General features: G+C 43.8%; 1 protein-coding gene across 1 annotated transcript in view; it reads right to left on the reverse strand.

The window, feature by feature from the left end:
• Positions 1-582: 582 nt before the first annotated feature.
• The window catches only part of NCF4 (neutrophil cytosolic factor 4), a 51,569-nt gene continuing 31,728 nt past the window's right edge, over positions 583-20,423 (reverse strand). The window contains exons 8-11 of the mRNA XM_044300905.1: positions 14,682-14,780; positions 2,918-3,048; positions 2,761-2,826; positions 583-1,736 (exon numbers count right to left, since the gene is read on the reverse strand). Coding sequence (XP_044156840.1) covers positions 1,541-1,736; positions 2,761-2,826; positions 2,918-3,048; positions 14,682-14,780 — 492 coding nt within the window. The 3' untranslated portion in view covers positions 583-1,540. The remainder of the gene's footprint in view (positions 1,737-2,760; positions 2,827-2,917; positions 3,049-14,681; positions 14,781-20,423) is intronic.

Genomic DNA, 20,423 nt, shown 5'->3' on the forward strand with positions numbered 1-20,423 from the left:
GCCTCTGGAGGCTCAAAGGCCCCTCTACTACATAAGACACCAGTAACAAATTGTCACATGGTAGGTGATTGGACTAGTTAGAGATTTTGCATTGTGGCCCAGGGGATTTTACTTTTGCTTGTGGCTGCAAATCATCTTGCCTCCTACCAAAAGATCAGCAATCATAAACTGATTTGCTACTGACACTGTGTTGAGCTGTTTTATTAACCTAGAGGAGGCACTGAAGGCTTTACTACTATTAAGGGAGCACAATGGGCATTACTATTGTGAAGGGGCACAATGGGCATTACTACTATGAAGGGGGCACAAAGGGCATTTTTACTATGAAGGGGCACAATAGGCATTACTACTATGAAATGAAGGGGCACAATGAGCATTACTACTATGAAGGGGCACAGAGGGCATTACTACTATGAGGGGGCAAAATGGGTATTACTACTATGAAGTGGGCATAATGGCTATTACTACTGTGAAGGGGCACAATGGGCATTACTACTATGAAGTGGGCACAATGGCCATTACTACTGTGAAGGGGGCACAGAGGGTTTTACTACTGTGAAGGGACATAACTGTTATGGGGCACAGAGTGGGTATTACTACTATGAAGGGGCACAATAGGCATTACTATTGTAAAGGGGGCATAGAGAGCATTACTACTATGAAGGGGCACAGAGGGTATTACTACTGTTAAGGGGGCACAGAGGGCATACTACTGTAAAGGGTCATAACTGTTATGAGGGCACAGATAGGGCATAACTACTGTGAAAGGGTCACAGAGAAGGCATAACTACTGTGAAAGGGTGCACAATGAAGGGATAAGTATTTTAAGGGGGCACAGTGTAGGCAAAACAACTGTAAATGTTGTATAATAAGAGCATAAATACTGTGAGGGGGTACAGTGTGGCCATAACTACCGTGAGGGGGTACAATATGGGTATAACTACCGTGAGGGGGCACAATATGGAAATTATAAGGGGGCACATATCTGGACATACCTACTGTGAAGGGTTGTACAATGAGGGTAATACTACTGTGAGGGTGCACAATGTTTTTAAGTATTGGGGGGGTGCCAGAGAAATGACCCGCCCTGGGTGCCAAACACCTTAGGCGTGCCACTGCCCCTAAAGAACCACTTTAAAGACTATGTACACCTTTGGGGGCAATTTTTTTTTATGATTGCATTTTACTAATTTTGGGGTAAAACAAAACATTGTTTTAATTGGTCTCTATTAAAAATATTGAGTTGTTCTGTCAAAAAGAGTTAACAGTTTTTCTAGCTGTATGAATGGTAGTTTTAACTTTCACTTTACCAAAAGTCATAAATGCTTATTTAAGCCACATTCCTATCAGTAAGATAACAATTAAGCTATATTGAGTGTTTAGAAGGTCAGAGATCAGTGACAAGGAGCCATTCAGCTGAGCTGCCTGACGGAACAGAGTGAATTCAGATCCTTCTACTAGAGAAACTCAAGGCTGCACAGAGACAGGGGTTCAACATTTTTCCTACAATTTCTAACATCTCCAGCAGCTGATTTCCTCCTCATTCCACGTTTCTATACACGTCCAGGTCATCGCTTCGTGTGATATGCAATTCCCAGGGGAAGAAGTTCTCTAGATGCGATTTTCTTTTTCCCTTTGTAACAAGAAGTTCCATGTCACTGTTGTCCACCAGGCGAATCAGATCACCATGGGAGTCCTTCATATTCAAGGCCAGGTCAACATCAGGGAACTGATTTCTGGAAGAAAAAAATTGATAGGAATGTGTTAAGCAGCATAGAACAAATTAATTTTGCACTGCCAGACACTGATATCAGGATACCAGGGGAGGTCTATGAGCGCAAGATGGGCGTGATAGAGGATATGATCCTGTCACTCGCCTCATCTGGTAATATGCCCCAGTGACTCCCAGAGCTAGGTTTTGATGATGTCAGGTGCATTTTAAAAGTGGATTTTTTACACAAACATGAATTTCAACAAAACCAGTTTCTGAAAGCTGGCAGCTTGAACAGTGGGAATGTGTCAATAGTTCAATGGACCAGTTCTGATAAGTTGTCTTTTGGGGAAGCAAAAGATTTATCAGTGTATTTATTCCAGTTGTGTGGGGTACATGCATTGAGAAATATGGTGGTCAGAATGAGCACCATAATTATGAAGCACTTGTTCTAATTATTCCCACATAGGAGTTGCATAAAGTGGGTGAGACGTAGGGTGACTTTTTTTGTATTCAAAATGTCTTCCTTTTAGACAAAATAAATTATCAAATATCTCTGGAATCTTTCTTTGCATTCTGCGCTAATTGGCACATGTGTCCTGGGAAACTGGGTGGGCGTGGGGCGCGCTTCTGGTATACCTCCAATGGACACTACAAAATGTAATATGAAAGTTGCCTCAATGGCATAGATCGATACAGAAAAATTAAAACTATATATCTAATAAACTGCAAATGGCTGGGATTGTCTTGACAATTAAGTCACATAACAAAAATGAATTTTCTTTTCTTTAGCGGCTATTGATTTTGTTCCCTGCTAAAAATACCAATACTGCATACTGTAGACTTGTTGAAAAAATGCTGCCCATTAGTAGTGACCTTCTTTAAACCAAGGGAAATGCCCCTTCCAGTAATAATGCACATATTGAATAAACCAACAAATTAAAGCCTGTGGTAAACCTATTGTATCCAATCTGCTATAATATGAGATTTATTGATCACACCATTTATAAACCAACTCTCTTGTTTTATATCCGAAACCGAGATTGTACCTCATTAATTCTAGCAGTTCATTGTATGGCGGTCGTTTCTTCACATCCTCTTCTAGAGGGATATCTCTGTAACACAGAAGATTGCATACTGTATGTCTATGTACTGCATGATGTGATTGTGAATGATGACGGCAACAGCGCCCCCTACTGTAATTACCTGATTGCGCACACATCATAATCATGGAAATAACATCGCAGCCAGCTGACAGGAAATTTTTCCACAGGAAGATCCTTGATAATTCTCACAAAGGACTGGGGAAATATTCCTATTCCATCGGGAGTAGATCCCTGATTACCAGAAAATGACATACATTTCATAATTACTAATTGATTTCTACCCTTTTATAATTATTATATCACCCATAAGTAATAAATAGGGATGAGCGAATCGAAGTCCATGAAGTTGACTTCGATCCGACTTTCAGGTTAAATTCCATCCGAGGCGAAGCCAAATATCCTCGTGCTTCGCGGTAGCGAATCAATTTAACCTGAAATAGTGTAAAAAAATTAATAAAAAATAATACTTACCTGCTCCATTTGCTCGTAACGGGCCGCCCGCTGCCATCTGGCTTGAAGATCTCGTCCGAAATCCTGTTAGCGGTGACGTATGACGTCACCACACCGGCTGGCGTGATGATGTCATCTCGGGCCGCACAAGATTGCGCGCCAGACCTTCAAGCAAGATGGTGGTGGCCGGCCCGTTGCGAGTAAATGGATCAGGTAAGTAATCGTACTACCTAGTAATTTGTCACAAAGGGGATTTTTTTATAAAATTCAGCGAAGCAACCGAATCAAATTTTACCAAACTTCGCTCTTCTCTAGCAATAACCTAAAGAACGAGTATCAGATGTGCTGTTTTTCTAAGCATGTTACTTAGCCGCAGTCTTTGCCAGGTGTGGGTGACATGTTTTGCCAACTGACCATTATGCACCACTTTTGCTCCAAGCGCTCAATGAAAGTAACAGTACCAAATTGTTAATGTATTCCCTATCCACAGAATAGGGAATAAGCATCTGATCAGTGGGGGTCTGACCTCTGGGACCCCAATGATCACGAGAACAGAGGCACCACCCCCCTGAATGAATGGAGTGGCAGGTTGTGCATGATCGCTGCTGTTCCTTTCATTTTCTCTGGGTCTGCTTAAGATAGTACAGCACTTGGCTATCTCTGGTGGCCTCATAAAAAATGAACCTGCAGCTCAATTCATTCTGGCAAATGAGCCCCCCATTCTCGTGATCATTGGGTTCCCAGAGGACAGACCTCCACTAATCAGATAGAGGAGAAATGGATAGGGAATAAGTAAATTATGTGGCAAAACACATTTGATTTAGATTTTTTATTTTTTTTATCAGATCATTTTTATTGTAAGGCAAAGATATCACATAATATTTTGATAAATACATGCCATGTGTACCAAATACAGAATAAAGCACAACATGCTTCAAGACATATCAGCATGACTCATAGTACATTACATTAATACAATCTTTGGAAAAGAGGAAATGTATAAAATCTTAGCAACAGTCCTGACTCCAATCCTTTTAAAAAATATTGGTGTTTTATACACCCTGTGTATAATAAAAAGTTGAGACAGCTTACCCTGTTCGCTCAGTGAGGACAGCGGAATCGCCTCCAAAACTTCCTCCCATTGATCTTGGGAGATCCCCCCCCCCCCCATCATTTTCCCACTTTTTCATCCGGGTCAACGGTTAAGAATCCAGGAACTTATCCAATAATAGGGAACACAGCCTAGAAATCAACCCTCTTTTCCCCCCCTCTGAGAGAATCAACTTTTGGGCTTCATCTAGTTTAGAGATGCTAGTACTATTTTTAATCATAGTGTCATACACATGACGGATTTGAAGGTATTGGTAGAAGCGCGTGCGTGGGATCTGATATCTTTCCTGCAAATCCGTAAAGGATCTAAACATACCATTATCTAATAAATCTCTTAATCTAAGGATCCCTTTATTCTCCCAATTCAGAGTACTTGACAAAGGAATAAATTCAGGGAGCCGAATATTATCCCAAATTGGAGAAACCTCACTAAGGCTACTTTCACACTTGCGGCAGGACGGATACGACAGGTTGTTCACAATGTCGGATCCGTCCTGCGGCTATTTCGCCGTGCCGCCGGACCGCCGCTCCATTCCCAGTGACTATAATGGGGATGGGGCGGAGCTCCGGCGCAGCACGGCGGTGCACGGCGAAAGCCGCCGGACTAAAAAGCCTGACATGCAGTAATTTTAGTCCGGCGGCCTTTCACCGTGCACCGCCGTGCTGCGCCGGAGCTCCGCCCCCGTCCCCATTATAGTCACGGTGAAATAGCCGCAGGACGGATCCGACAGGGTGAACAGCCTGTCGGATCCGTCCTGCCGCAAGTGTGAAAGTAGCCTAACTCCCCCAATTCCCCTTAGCTTTTTAATCTTGTCCCACACTTTGGAAATAAGCCCTACCAAAGGCGAATTAGGCTCCAAATTTTGTAACCCTGCACCCTCCAAAAACCACATTAAGTCCCTCTTACCTATATGGTGCCGTAAAATCTGACTAGACATATCCGCCAACCTCTAATCCAACCACCCCTTAAGATGCTGCAAGATAATAAATCCATGGGTTTGGTACCGCCAATCCACCCTTTGTTTTAGGATACTGCAACGTCTCCAATTTGATTCTGGGTTGGTTGGCCTCCTCTCCATATCAAATCTCTAAATATTGCATTAATTTTGTGGAACCTATCCATAGGCAACCAGACTGGGGCATTGTGAAGTACATACAACAATTGCGGCATCATTATCATCTTAAAGAGGACCTTTCACCAGAATAAAACTTCTAAAGTAACTATACAGGCATGCAGAGCGGCGCCCAGGGACCCCCCTGCACTTACTGTTATACCTGGGTGCCGCTCCGTTCTCCCGTTATAGCCTCCGGTATCTTCATAGTTAGGCTCCACCCAGGGGAACCTGCCGGCGTCTCATTCTCCCATGCTGTAGCGCTGGCCAATTGCAGCGCTCAGCTCATAGCCTGAGAGGCTTTTTTCTCTCTCAGGCTATGAGCTGAGCGCTGTGATTGGCCAGCGCTACAGCATGGGAGAATGAGACGCCGGCAGGTTCCCCTGGGTGGAGCCTAACTATGAAGATACCGGAGGCAATAACTGGAGAACGGAGCGGCGCCCGGGTATAACAGTAAGTGCAGGGGGGTCCCTGGGTGCCGCTCTACATGCCTGTATAGTTACTTTAGAAGTTTTATTCTGGTGAAAGGTCCTCTTTAATGAGGTTTACTCTGCCTACTACAGAAAGAAATAGTTTACACCACGTCTTAACCTTCGATCTGAGTCTCGACAACAGGGGAGCCAGATTAAGCTCCTTAAATTCTGCGCTCCTTGGCGAGATGTGAATTCCTAGGTATTTAATTTTCCCAACCTGTGGGATATTATTAGTATGAACCACGGCAGACACCTCCTGACCATCAATAGGCATTAATGCCGACTTCTGCCAGTTTATGGTAAGTCCCGAAAGACCGCCAAATTTGTCTACAAGTGACATAGTGAAAGCTAGAGAGGCCATCGTATCTCCCAAGAACAAAAGAGTATCATCCACATACAGCACAATTTTATTATGTACCCGCCCATACTGAAAACCCTTTATAGCTGGCGATTTACGCACAGCTGCTGCTAACGGCTCTATGGCTATTGTAAATAACAGCAGCGAAAGTGGGAAGCCCTGCCTAGTTCATCTAGCCAATTGAATGTAATTAGACACTCCCCCATTGGCCCTTATTCTTGCCTTCGGATTGGAGTATAAAACCTGCACCCACTGAATAAACCGAGGCCCAAATCCCATACATTTCAGCGTACCCTATAAAAATCCCCACTCTACACTGTCAAAGGCCTTGGCAACATCAAGCGACAGAATGGCTCTATCTCCACAGTTATCCGCTGGAATTTGCAGACTGGTATAAACTCTACGAATGTTAATTGCCGTAGACTTCTGAGGCATAAAACCTGTTTGATCAGAGAGTACTACACTAAGAATCACTGTAGCCAAACGTTTTGCCAAGACCTTTGCCAGTAGTTTAACATCCGCCGTCAGAAGGGATATGGGTCGATATGAATCAGGCATCCTCTTATTCTTTCCTTCCTTAGGTATTACCACTATAAGAGCCTCCTGCATTGACTCCGGTAGGAAACCCACCTCCAACGAGTAGTTGAATACTTTCAATAGTTCCGGTAGTAACACTCTTTGGAAATGCTTGTATACCTCCATTGGGAGACCATCCGAACCTGGGGCTTTATCATTTGCCATGTCTTTCATGGCCTCTTCTAATTCCTCTAAAACCAAAAGTTTCTCTAAGTTCTCCCTATCTCCCTTTGATAAAGACGACAAACGGTCGGTTTGATATGTCGCTTAAAGGGTTTATCCCATCATAATGATCACTGTTAAATCTGTTAATGATTTGACAGTGATCATTTTTGTAAATATACTTTATTAACAAATTCCCACCGATTAGGATAAAATTCACCCCCACTTACCTTATTGTTGTGACTCGGTCTCCCCTGGTTATGACCACCGCTCTTCTCTAAAATCCTGATGGTCGCGCTTGCCCAGAAGACTCCTTCTTTTCTCCCGGCCGGTCCGCTCGCTGTCCTGAACGCGCACGCTGCCGCTGCCTCTGTACTATACTGGACAGAAATAAGTCACCATTGCGCATGTGCGGCGGCGTGTGCGTTCAGTCCAGCGCTCGGCCCGGCCGGGAGAAGACTTCAATCAAGATGAAGCCCGCCCCCAGCCAGAATCCAGGAAGTGAGCGCGGTGGCAGCAGGTAAGTATAAAAATGCAAAGTGGGATAACCCCTTTAACTCTTTGGTTGCTTTTGCAGTATGCTTTGGGTCATTGTCCATCTGCACTGTGAAGCGCCGTCCAATGAGTTCTGAAGCATTTGGATGAATATGAGCAGATAATATTGCCCGAAACACTTCAGAATTCATCCTGCTACTTTTGTCAGCAGTCGCATCATCAATAAATACAAGAGAACCAGTTCCACTGGCAGCCATACAGGCACACTACCACCACCATGCTTCACTGATGAGGTGGTATGCTTAGGATCATAAGCAGTTCCTTTCCTTTTCCATACTCTTCTCTTCCTATCACTCTGGTACAAGTTGATCTTGGTCTTATCTGTCCATAGGATGTTGTTCCAGAACTGTGAAGGCTTTTTTTAGATGTCGTTTGGCAAACTCTAATCTGGCCTTCCTGTTTTTGAGGCTCACCAATGGTTTACATCTTGTGGTGAACCCTCTGTATTCACTCTGGTGAAGTCTTCTTTTGATTGTTGACTTTGACACACATACACCTACCTCCTGGAGAGTGTTCTTGATCTGGCCAACTGTTGTGAAGGGTGTCTTCTTCACCAGGGAACTAATTATTCGGTCATCCACCACAGTTTTCCGTGGTCTTTTGGGTCTTTTGGTGTTGCTGAGCTCACCGGTGCGTTCCTTATTTTTAAGAATGTTCCAAACAGTTGTTTTGGCCATGCCTAATGTTTTTGCTATCTCTCTGATGGGTTTGTTTTGTTTTTTCAGCCTAATGATGGCTTGCTTCATTGATAGTGACAGCTCTTTGGATCTCATCTTGAGAGTTGACAGCAACAGATTCCAAATGCAAATAGCACACTTGAAATGAACTCTGGACCTTTTATCTGCTCATTGTAATTGGGATAATGAGGGAATAACACACACCTGGCCATCTAACAGCTGAGAAGCCAATTGTCCTATTACTTTTGGTCCCTTATCAAGTGGAAGGCACATATGCAAACTGTTGTAATTCCTACACCGTTTACCTGATTTAGGTGTAAATACCCTCAAATGAAAGCTGACAGTCTGCAGTTAAAGCACATCGTGTTTGTTTCATTTCAAATCCATTGTGGTGGTGTAAAGAGCCAAACATTTTAGAATTGTGTAGATGTCCCAATATTTATGGACCTGGCTGTATAATGTTGCGACGAGATCTATTTTCTAAATCATCCGCCTTGGCGAATAGAGCAGCCATATCTTTCGCAGTTGATTTAGCCGCCCTTTTGAGAGGCCGCACATCATCCTCTAATACTGACGCTCTTTTTTCCACTTCTGAGGTTCTCTCAGTAATCTTGTGCATATCATTTCTTTTTAGGGAAATGTCTTCCCTCAGACTGCCCACCTGAAGATGAAGGGCTTTAAGAGTGGTGTTGCAACTAGCTCCTGCCTTCATTATATCTTTAAGAGTCGGCTCTTGCTCACTGAGCTTAGGAGAGTCAGCTTTCTCCTGTGACTGCACTTCTTGCTCAGGAAACTGGTGCGTCTTTTTAGCTTCTCCTTCCTCATCAGAGGAGCGATCTTCATGTTCAGAAGAGGACCCAGTCTCAGCTGTTTTGCTTTGTTACCAGTCCCTTACCTTCTCCGACTCTCTGGCAAATCTACTGAGGCGCGCTGCTGCGCTCCGACTCACTCCCTCATGCTGCTTGTCTTCCCCCTCCGCTGCGGCACCATTTTGACCGCTCTCCACTCTGTCCGAGCGGCTGCCGATCTTCACTCTCTTGGGCATCTTGAGCGCTCCGGATATACTTCTGAGGACTCCTTTCTCCCTCTTACTGTTGTCCATTAGTCAACGCCTGGTAAATTGTGCCTGACAGAGGATTGTAGCAGGATAATGGCAGGAGCGCACAGAAACGCGACTCACACCATGCTATGGCAGGCCACGCCCCCCTGATTTAGATTTTCTACGTACATTTTTATTACTTCACTGCATCATCAGAGTGACAACCTCTAGAGTAATACACAGGTCATGCAGACCTTTGTGTTCCCATGACTACGTCTGTCACCATATGGATGTATAGATCTGCATAGGATCTGTATACACAAATGGTTGGAAATTTTTAATCAAGTCCATCAGCAATTTTGCTAAGGCATGATCAAGTTTTCACAGCTTGACCCTGTCAATCAATGGAGAGGGTGCAGCAGTTGAATAAAGAGCAGAGCCCTTACGTTGCTTCTAGAGGCTCATTTGCATATATTAAAAAGCAATGTGGCCACATATGAACATGGGACCAACACAGACTCCTTCAGCTGCGTCTGGTCCCCGCTGTGCGCTGTGTCATAACCACGTACAGCATCAGGGCATAGTGCACATATGCACCATGCACGCACTATGACCTAACGCTGTGCAACACCAGGTCACAGTGCAGCGCGGGAAAGAATAAGCGGTGTGGTGCAAGGAGCAGCGAGTCCTGGATCTGCAGTGGAGCAAGTGAGGTAAGTTTATTTATTAACGTCTGATCTGAGGTCTGATAGGGGTCCAATCTGAGGCTGATGGGAGTCCAATCTAAAGGCTGATGGGGTCTTATCTGCGGCTGATGGGCTCTAATCTGAGGTTGATAGGCTATAATCTGAGGCTGGGGGGGTCTGATCTGAGTCTGATAGGGCCTGGGGAGTCTGATGGGGGCAGATCTGAGGCTAATGGAGGCTGGGGGGATGTATGATCTGAGGCTGATGGAAGTAGGGGTCTGAGGGGGAGCTGATCTCAGGCTGATGGAGCATGGGGTCTGATCTGAGGTCTTATTAAGAATGGATTTCTGGTTTGGGGATCTGATGAGGACTGGGAGTCTGCCCCGAGGTCCGCTGGGAAATATATATTTTTTTCTTATTTTCCTCCACCAAATCCTAGGTATCCTAGGTCTTGTAGTCCAAAAAATACGGTATATGTTACACACAATGTATGATTTCCTAATCTAAAAATAAATGAAAAAATAAAATAAAAGAATGATAATGTCTGTTGACTTTATTGGCGTTATTAAAATCAATATCAAAATATATTGTATAATATATAGTATATAATATATAATAATAGTATACCAGCTTTATGGACCTTCTTTGATATTCAAAACAACTCATATGTTGCATTGGATGTCCATAATTATACAGTTCTTCAAGATGAAATACTAATGGGTTGCAGAACATTCTGTAAATGTCTTTGCAGAGTCTATCCAGGATGTGCAGCTCTCAGTGAGAACCAACCACTAAGGACTGCTCCGATTCTATAATGTTCATCTTTACAGAGTCTGCAGCTGCTGGAAAGGGAAGCCAGCTGCCAAAGACAGCCGGACTGGACTCCTCATAGCAAAGGCAGAGTTGGTTTATTCCTGTTTCTGTCTTCCTGAATGCAGTGTGTATACATATAATGCTTACTGCTACAGTCCCAGAGATCATGCGATCAATGGGTGCTGGGCAGCTGCAGAATCTGCTGGGTCTTAGAAGAGCCAGATCAGGTCTGCATTGTATCTCCAGAGGTTGTTTTTCCACTGAAAATGGGTCTTATGTGTAAGAAATATAAAACAAAATAATAAAAAGTTAAAGGGGTTTTCCAGGACTTTGATGGCCTATCTTCAGTATCAGATCAAGGTCCGATACCTGGCACCTCCACCAATCAGATGTTTCGGGCAGCTATGGCGCTGGAAACTATACAGTGGACAGAGCTTTTCATACACTCTTTAGTTTCCGGTGTCGGCAGCCTGCCTTGCACCCCAAAACTCATATCCACCCAAGGCTCCCCATCTATCACTGGGCACCTTTTCCATCACTGCACAGTGAGGACTGCCTCCATAGCAATTACTATCACCATCATTGCTACCATCACTCCTGTTCTCCACTCCTCTCTTGGTCCCGCTGCACACATACTGGTCTCTTGGGCCCTGACTTATCATGGACTTGACTCCTGTTTTTGGCACAGAAAAGTCACAAATCTCATCACAATATGCATTTTACGCTGCCCTCACTAAGTCTACAAAATGGGGTCATGGTGAAGGTGGCGTGAGGAAATCATGAGGGCAGGGCGAGAAACTGGCATAAATACTGACTGAAATCTTTGGCAGTTCCGAGCTGCCATAGATTTCCCTCCAGTGCACAGAGAGCAGGAGGAGGCAGGTAATTTATGACAAGGCCTACGGCCCCATCAAGACAGGCATAGCACACACCAACTTTAATATGTCAGGGACTTGGTCTTCATCAGATTTTATTAAATGCATAAATTCTGTCGTGCATTTAATAGGAACGAACGTGTTGTGTTAAATCAACAGTCTCATTAGTCATTTAAACCCAGTGACTGTCTACATATTTATTTTCCATGTCCTAATTTTTTACTTTTATAGACTACAAATTTAAAATAGAACATTTCTGTTAACATTTAACACAACAGAATTTTTGTGGAGTAGATGGGTTTACAGGTGTGGAAACTGCCAGCTGGAACATTTCATACACAAGGGCCTTATGAAATATGCCATAATATACTTTTTGAAAAGAGTCACTGTATTTCTTAGACCGAGTTCACACTTCAGTTATTTGGTCAGTTATTGTGAGCCACAACAAGGTGCGGGTCAAAAACACAGAACAGGTGCAGATCTTTCCACTCTACTTTATTTCTATCTAGGCTTCACTACTGGTTTTGGCTGCGATTGGCTGAACCCCCTTTTTCCTCCCCCCTCAACACTGGATGTTTTTATCCGCGAACAAAGAGAAGCAGCGGCGGCCATGCGGGGACCAGGAGCAACGCGGCATATCGGGGTTATTTCCGGGGTCGGATAACCCCTTTAATACTTAACTCCATTCTCTTGTTAGGGTTCGTTTCCATTACAGTTTTGTTATCCATTCTTCTAATCCATCAGAAGAACAGAAAACATTTGAAAAAAACTGATCCTTTATTTTGGGCATCCGTTGTGTTCATTTTGCTTCCATTTGTGGCAGTTCCGTCAGAGATCCGTTATTTTTGATGGGTCCTGTTGTGCACCCCTTAGGTTAATACTTACCCTCCATTCTCTTGTTAGGGTGGTTCCTATCACAGTTTTGTTTTTCATTCTTCTGATCCATCAGAAGAACAGAAACATGTTTAAAACACGGATCCTTAATTTTGAGCATCCACTGTACCCATTTGTGTCAGTTCTGTCAGAGACCCCTGATTTATTAACTATACTACCATACAAAGAGCTGTCTCCGATATATTTATTGGGGTTTGTGCTCCTAGAGAACCCCCAAGAAAATCCTGAGAACAGGAGTTATAATGCATGTACGGTATTTTTTGCCCTATAAGACGCACTGGCCCATAAAAAGCACCTAGGTTTTTGGGGAGGAAAATAAGAAAAAAAATATTTTTAACCAAAAGGTGTGCTTTTGGTGGGTTTGGAAGTAATGGTGGTCTGTGGATGGCACTATTACTGGGGATCTGTGGATGGCACTATTATGGGGGATATGTGAAGGACACTGTTATGGGGGGATCAGTAAAGGACACTTTTATGGGGATCTGTGGATGATGCACTGTTATGGGGGATCTGTGGATGATGCACTGTTATGGGGGATCTGTGTATGGCGCACTGTTATGGGGGATCTGTGACGGACACTGTTATGGGGGGATCTGTGAAGGATACTGTTACAGGGGGGATCTGTGGCTGACATTGTTATGGGGGATCTGTGGATGGCACTGTTATGGGGGACCTGTGGATGGCACTGTTATGGGGGACCTGTGGGTGGCACTGTTATGGGGAACCTGTGGGTGGCACTGTTATGGGGGATCTGTGGATGGCACTGTTATGGGGGATCTGTGGATGGCACTGTTATGGGGGATCTGGGGATGGCACTGTTATGGGGGATCTGTGGATGACACACTGTTATTGGGGGATCTGTGTATGACGCACTGTTATGGGGGGATCTGTGACGGACAATGTTATGAGGGGGATCTGTGACGGATACTGTTACGGTGGGATCTGTGAAGGATACTGTTACGGGGGATCTGTGGATGCCACTGTTATGGGGGATCTGTGGATGGCACTGTTATGGGGGATCTGTGGATGCCACTGTTATGGGGGATCTGTGGATGGCACTATTATGGGGGATCTGTGGATGGCACTGTTATATATGTGCTATCCACAGACCCCCCCACCCCATAACAGTGCCATCCACAGACCCCCCCCAGCCCATCACAGTGCCATCCACAGACTCCCCACCCCTTAACTGTGCCATCCACAGATGTCCCCCATAAAACTGTGATCCACAGATTCCCCCCCCCCCCCCCCCCGCCGCTCCAGTGCTGCACTATACAAATATAAAATGTCTCATTCAATTAAAAGTGATTAAACATGCCCCCTCACTCCTAATATTACCGTACACCCTAACAGCTTCTGTACAACGCAGGCAGGCCGGGCGGCGCGTCACTCACTGACGTCACGTGCCTGCGCCACCTGCTTCATTCATAAAGTAGGTGGCGCAGGCACGTGACATTAGGGAGTTACGCTGCCGCCCGCCCGGCCTGCCGGCATTCTACTGAAGCTGTTAGGGTGTACGGTAATATTAAAATTGGGGGGGGGGCATGTTTAATCACTTTTAATTGAATGAGACATTTTATATTTGTATAGTGCAGCACTGGAGCGGTGGGCCGGAGTACAGTGACTGCACCGCCCCGCCGCAATTGTCGGCCCCCAGCTTCTCCTCCCAGTCCCTCCCCGCTCGCTCATATATCGCAGCCTGCGATGTAAAAAGTCAGCATTTGCCCCATAAGACACAGAGGCATTTTTCCCACATTTTTTTTTGGGGGGGGGGGAGTGCATGTTATGGGGTGAAAAATACGGATCTTCAAGTAACGAGGAGCTGCTTTATCCCAAGGTCAGAATGATGTCTACGGACCCTGTTGTTACAGACATGTAAGCAGCACAGACCTCTCCTCGTGTACAGAATCTACAGCTGCCGCCTATACAACATCTATTACACAGGATTTGTTTTATGTTGCAGAATCCAGTTTAGATAGATTTGCCACATGATCATTTTTAATATTAACTAACAGATTGGCAGCCAATTGGGTTCTGCTGGCAACTCCTGAAGTTGAAATTCAGCCCACACCTCCTCTTCTTACCTCCAGCCAGTTCTTGTTGACTCGACTTAAAAGATATATGAGATCTCCAGACTTAAAGCTAAGTTCTTGGTCAGCGTTTCCCTTAAAGTCAAAGACAGCCTAAGGAAAAGGAAAGAAAAGCATTACATGAACCAGGCGAACATCTGGAGATAGATTCTCCCTGTATACAGTAAATAAACCTGTGCACCAGTTTTGATAAATCTCAGTCATTATTAGACAATCCAAGGCTGGCGTTAGGGGGTATGTGACTAATACAATTACACAGGCCTGTCATTACTGAAGGGAGTGCCACTGGCCATGATGGATAAAGCACCTGGAGCTCCTCTAAACCTACAGTTGGTGCCAAAGCCTGTAAAACGGCATCTGTACAAGATGCAACTACATTCCTTAGTTTATTGATTGGGCAGTATTATTTGATCTCCTTACAGTAATATTATTTGGGCACTACATGCTACACCATAATGCAGAAGGTACTGCACAGAGCACAAAGAGTCCAGCCGAGGTCACTTTTAGACCGCTTCTTTTCCTCCTACAGAACTGTGGTACAAAAGGCCCAGGACTGATTATGAGCTGTACAACTATTAGGACAACCTTAACCACCTCAGCTCCCCTAGCTTAAACCCCCTTAATGACCAGACCACTTTTTACAATTCATGCACTACACTACTTTCACGGTTTATTGCTCGGTCACACAACTTACCAACCAAATGAATTTTACATCCTTTTCTTCTCACTAATAGAGCTTTCATTTGGTGGTATTTCATTGCTGCTTCATATAGAAGAAACCGCAGCACTCTCCTGTCTTCAATTCAGTGGAATTTATTTCACCAGCAAAAAAATGCGACGTTTCGACCGTAAAGGTCTTTCTCAAGCAACATACAGAGTGAATAGTAACAGACATATATACCCATTCATACCCTCCCAGTAAGTCACATGTCCCAATTATACATGTAAATTAAGTGAAAGTTACACCAATATAGTGGATCCTCTTTTCATCCACCCACCTGTGATTAAAACCAATAATATATTCTATTCTACTCTCTATCCACACAGTGACAAAATCATATACCATTAACATGGTGTTTAAACACAAATTTTTCAATTAAAACTACATTTCTATATATATTTTTCTCTAAATTTATTGTTCTACATGTCTTTGATAAAAAAAATGCAATAAGTATATTTATTGGTTTGGGTAAAAGTTATAGCGTTTACAAACTATGGTGCAAAAAAATTCATTTACGCACTTTGACTTTCTGTCATGTTTCCTGAAGTTCTACAATGCCCAGACAGTAGAAATACCCCACAAATGACCCCATTTCGGAAAGTAGACACCCTAAGGTATTCGCTGGTGGGCATAGTGAGTTCATGGAAGTTTTTATTTTTTGTCACAAGTTAGCGGAAAATGTTTTTTTTTCTTTTTTTGTTTTCTTTTTTTATAAAGTCTCATATTCCACTAACTTGTGACAAAAAATAAAATTTTACATGAACTCGCCATGCCCCTCACGAAATACCTTGGGGTGTCTTCTTTCCAAAATGGGGTCACTTGTGGAGTATTTATACTGCCCTGGCATTTTAGGGGACCTAAAGCATGAGAAGTAGTTTGGAATCCAAATGTGTAAAAAATGCCCTGTGAAATCCTAAAGGTGCTCTTTAGTATTTGGGCCCCTTTGCGCACCTAGGCTGCAAAAAAGTGTCACGATGTGGTATCGCCGTACTCAGGAGAAGTTGGGGAATGTGTTTTGGGGTGTATTTTTACATATACCCATGCTGGGTGAGAGAAATATCTCTGTAAAAGACAACTTTTCCCATTTTTTTATACAAAGTTGTCATTTTACAGAGATATTTCTCTCACCCAGCATGGGTATATGTAAAAATACACCCCAAAACACATTGCCCTACTTCTCCTGAGTACGGCGATACCACATGTGTGATACTTTTTTGCAGCCTAGGTGCGCAAAGGGACCCAAATTCCAATGAGTATCTTTTAGGAGGGCATTTTTAGGCATTTGGATTCCAGACTTCTCACGCTTTAGGGCCCCTAAAATGCCAGGGCAGTATAAATACCCCACATGTGACGCCATTTTGGAAAGAAGACACCCCAAGGTATTCCGTGAGGGGCATGGCGAGTTCATTGAAGTTTTATTTTTTTTGCACAAGTTAGCGGAAATTATTTTTTTTTTTCTCACAAAGTCTTCCTTTCCGCTAACTTGTGACAAAAAGTTCAATCTTTCATGGACTCAATATGCCCCTCAGCGAATACCTTGGGGTGTCTACTTTCCAAAATGGGGTCATTTGTGGGGGGTGTTTACTGTTCTGGCATTTTGGGCGGTGCTAAATTGTGAGCAACCCTGTAAAGCCTAAAGGTACTCGTTGGACTTTCGGCCCCTTTACGCACCTAGGCTGCAGAAAAGTGTCACACATGTGGTATCACCGTACTCAGGAAAAGTAGGGCAATGTGTTTAGGGGTGTTTCTTTACATATACCTATGCTGCGTGAGAGAAATATCTCTGTAAATTGACAACTTTGTATAATTTTTCTTTTAAAGTTGTCATTTACAGAGATATTTCTCACACATAGTATAGGTATATGTAGAAATACACCCCAAAACACATTGCCCTACTTTTCCTGAGTACAGCAATACCACATGTGCAACACTTTTTTGCAGCCTAGGTGTGCGCAAAGGGGCCCAAATTCCAATGAATACCTTTTAGGAGGGCATTTTTAGGCATTTGGATTCCAGACTTCTTCTCACGCTTTAGGGCCCCTAAAATGCCAGGGCAGTATAAATACCCCACAAGTGACCCCATTTTGGAAAGAAGACACCCCAAGGTATTCCGTGAGGGGCATGGCGAGTTCCTAGAATATTATTTTTTTGGCACAAGTTAGCGGAAAATGATTTTGTAAGAGAAACAAAAACAAAAAACATTTATACTGCCCTGGCATTTTAGGGGCCCTAAAGCCTCAGAAGAAGTCTGGATTATAAATGTCTACAAAATTTTACGCATTTGGATTCAGTGAGAGGTATGGTGAGTTCATGTGAGATTTTATTTTTTGTCACAAGTTAGTGGAATATGAGACTTTGTAAGAAAAAATAAAAATAAAATTTCTGCTAACTTGTGCCAAAAAATAAAAATCTTCTATGAACTCGCCATGCCCCTCAAAAGTGATCTTTATAGCGCCGCAGCGATTTTACAGTGTTTTTGCAGTGATCAGAAAAAAAAAATAGTTTCTGTCACTGTGGTGGGGCGGACTAAACGCAAGTGTACGCACAAGATCAGGCCTGATCGGGCGAACACTGCGTTTTTTGTAGAGCCTATAGAACATGTCCTATTCTTGTCCGCAATTGCGGAAGAGAAAATTCATTTTCTATATAGTTCTGGCAATGTGCGGATCCGCAAAATGCGGAAAGCACATTGCCGGTGTCCGTGTTTTGCAGATCCGCGGTGTCCGTGTTTTGCGGATCCGTGGATCCGCAAAACACATACGTACGTCTGAATGGAGCCTTACAGGGGGATGATCAGGGGTTAATAAGTGACAGGGGGGTGTAGCGTAGTGTGGTGCTTGGTGCTACTTATTACAGAGCTGCCTGCGTCCTTTGGTGGTCGATCCAAGCAAAAGGGACCACCAGAGGACCAGGTAGCAGGTATATCAGACGCTGTTAACAAAACAGCGTCTGATATACCTTTCAAGGGTTAAAAAAAATCGCATCTACAGCCTGCCAGCAAATGAGCGCCGCTGGCAGGCTGTAGATCAACTAGTTTACCTTCCGATCCTGTTAACGCGCGCTCCTGTGAGCGTGCATTCACAAGAAATCTCGCGTCTCGCGAGATGACGCGCCGGCGCGTCAATGAGGAACAACCTCGTTAGGCGGTCGGGTAGCGGTTAAAGGGGTTGTGTCATTTTAGAAAATAGCATTTATTATGTAGAGGAAGTTAATACAAGGCACTTACTAATATATTGCTATTAGCCATATTGCCTCCTTTGCTGGCTGGATTCATTTTTCCATCACATTATGGATATACTGTCGTGGCCAAAAGTTTTGAGAATTACATAAATATTGGAAATTGGAAAAGTTGCTGCTTAAGCTTTTATAATAGCAATTTGCATATACTCCAGAATGTTATGAAGAGTGATCAGATGAATTGCATAGTCCTTCTTTGCCATGAAAATTAACTTAATCCCCAAAAAACCTTTCCACTGCATTTCATTGCTGTCATTAAAGGACCTGCTGAGATCATTTCAGTAATCGTCTTGTTAACTCAGGTGAGAATGTTGACGAGCACAAGGCTGGAGATCGTTATGTCAGGCTGATTGGGTTAAAATGGCAGACTTGACCTGTTAAAAGGAGGGTGATGCTTGAAATCATTGTTCTTCCATTGTTAACTATGGTGACCTGCAAAGAAACGCGTGCAGCCATCCTTGCGTTGCATAAAAATGGCTTCACAGCAAGGATATTGTGGCTACTAAGATTGCACCTCAATCAACAATTTATAGGATCATCAAGAACTTCAAGGAAAGAGGTTCAATTCTTGTTAAGAAGGCTTCAGGGAGTCCAAGAAAGTCCAGCAAGCGCCAGGATTGTCTCCTAAAGAGGATTCAGCTGCGGGATCGGAGTGCCACCAGTGCAGAGCTTGCTCAGGAATGGCAGCAGGCAGGTGTGAGCGCATCTGCACGCACAGTGAGGCGAAGACTTTTGGAAGATGGCCTGGTGTCAAGAAGGGCAGCAAAGAAGCCACTTCTCTCCAAAAAAACATCAGGGACAGATTGATCTTCTGCAGAAAATATGGTGAATGGAGTGCTGAGGACTGGGGCAAAGTCATATTCTCCGATGAAGCCTCTTTTCGATTGTTTGGGGCATCAGGAAAAAGGCTTGTCCGGAGAAGAAAAGGTGAGCGCTACCATCAGTCCTGTGTCATGCCAACAGTAAAGCATCCTGAGACCATTCATGTGTTGGGTTGCTTCTCATCCAAGGGAGTGGGTTCACTCACAATTTTGCCCAAAAACACAGCCATGAATAAAGAATGGTACCAAAACACCCTCCAACAGCAACTTCTTCCAACAATCCAACAACAGTTTGGTGAAGAACAATGCATTTTTCAGCACGATGGAGCGCCGTTCCATAAGGCAAAAGTTATAACTAAGTGGCTCGGGGACCAAAACGTTGACATTTTGGGTCCATGGCCTGGAAACTCCCCAGACCTTAATCCCATTGAGAACTTGTGGTCAATCCTCAAGAGGCGGGCGGACAAACAAAAACCCACTAATTCTGACAAACTCCAAGAAGTGATTATGAAAGAATGGGTTGCTATCAGTAAGGAATTGGCCCAGAAGTTGATTGAGAGCATGTCCAGTCGATGTGCAGAGGTCCTGAAAAAGGGGGGGAGATCTGTGGATGGGACTGTTATGGGGGGTGATCTGTGGATGGCACTGTTATGGGGGGTGATCTGTGGATGGCACTGTTATCTGGGGGGTGATCTGTGGATGCCACTATTATGGGGTGAGGGATCTGTGGGTGACACATATATAGCAGGGCCAACACTGCAAATAGTGACTCTTTGCATAAATGTCATGTAATTGTCGATAAAAGCCTTTGAAACGTATGAAGTGCGTGCAATTATATTTCACTACATCACAGAAACAACTGAAACAAAGATCTAAAAGCAGTTTAGCAGCAAACTTTGTGAAAACTAATATTTGTGTCATTCTCAAAACTTTTGGCCACGACTGTACAATCCATCA

Source organism: Bufo gargarizans, chromosome 7, assembly GCF_014858855.1.
Source record: "Bufo gargarizans isolate SCDJY-AF-19 chromosome 7, ASM1485885v1, whole genome shotgun sequence".
In the NCBI taxonomy this organism is placed as follows: domain Eukaryota; kingdom Metazoa; phylum Chordata; class Amphibia; order Anura; family Bufonidae; genus Bufo; species Bufo gargarizans.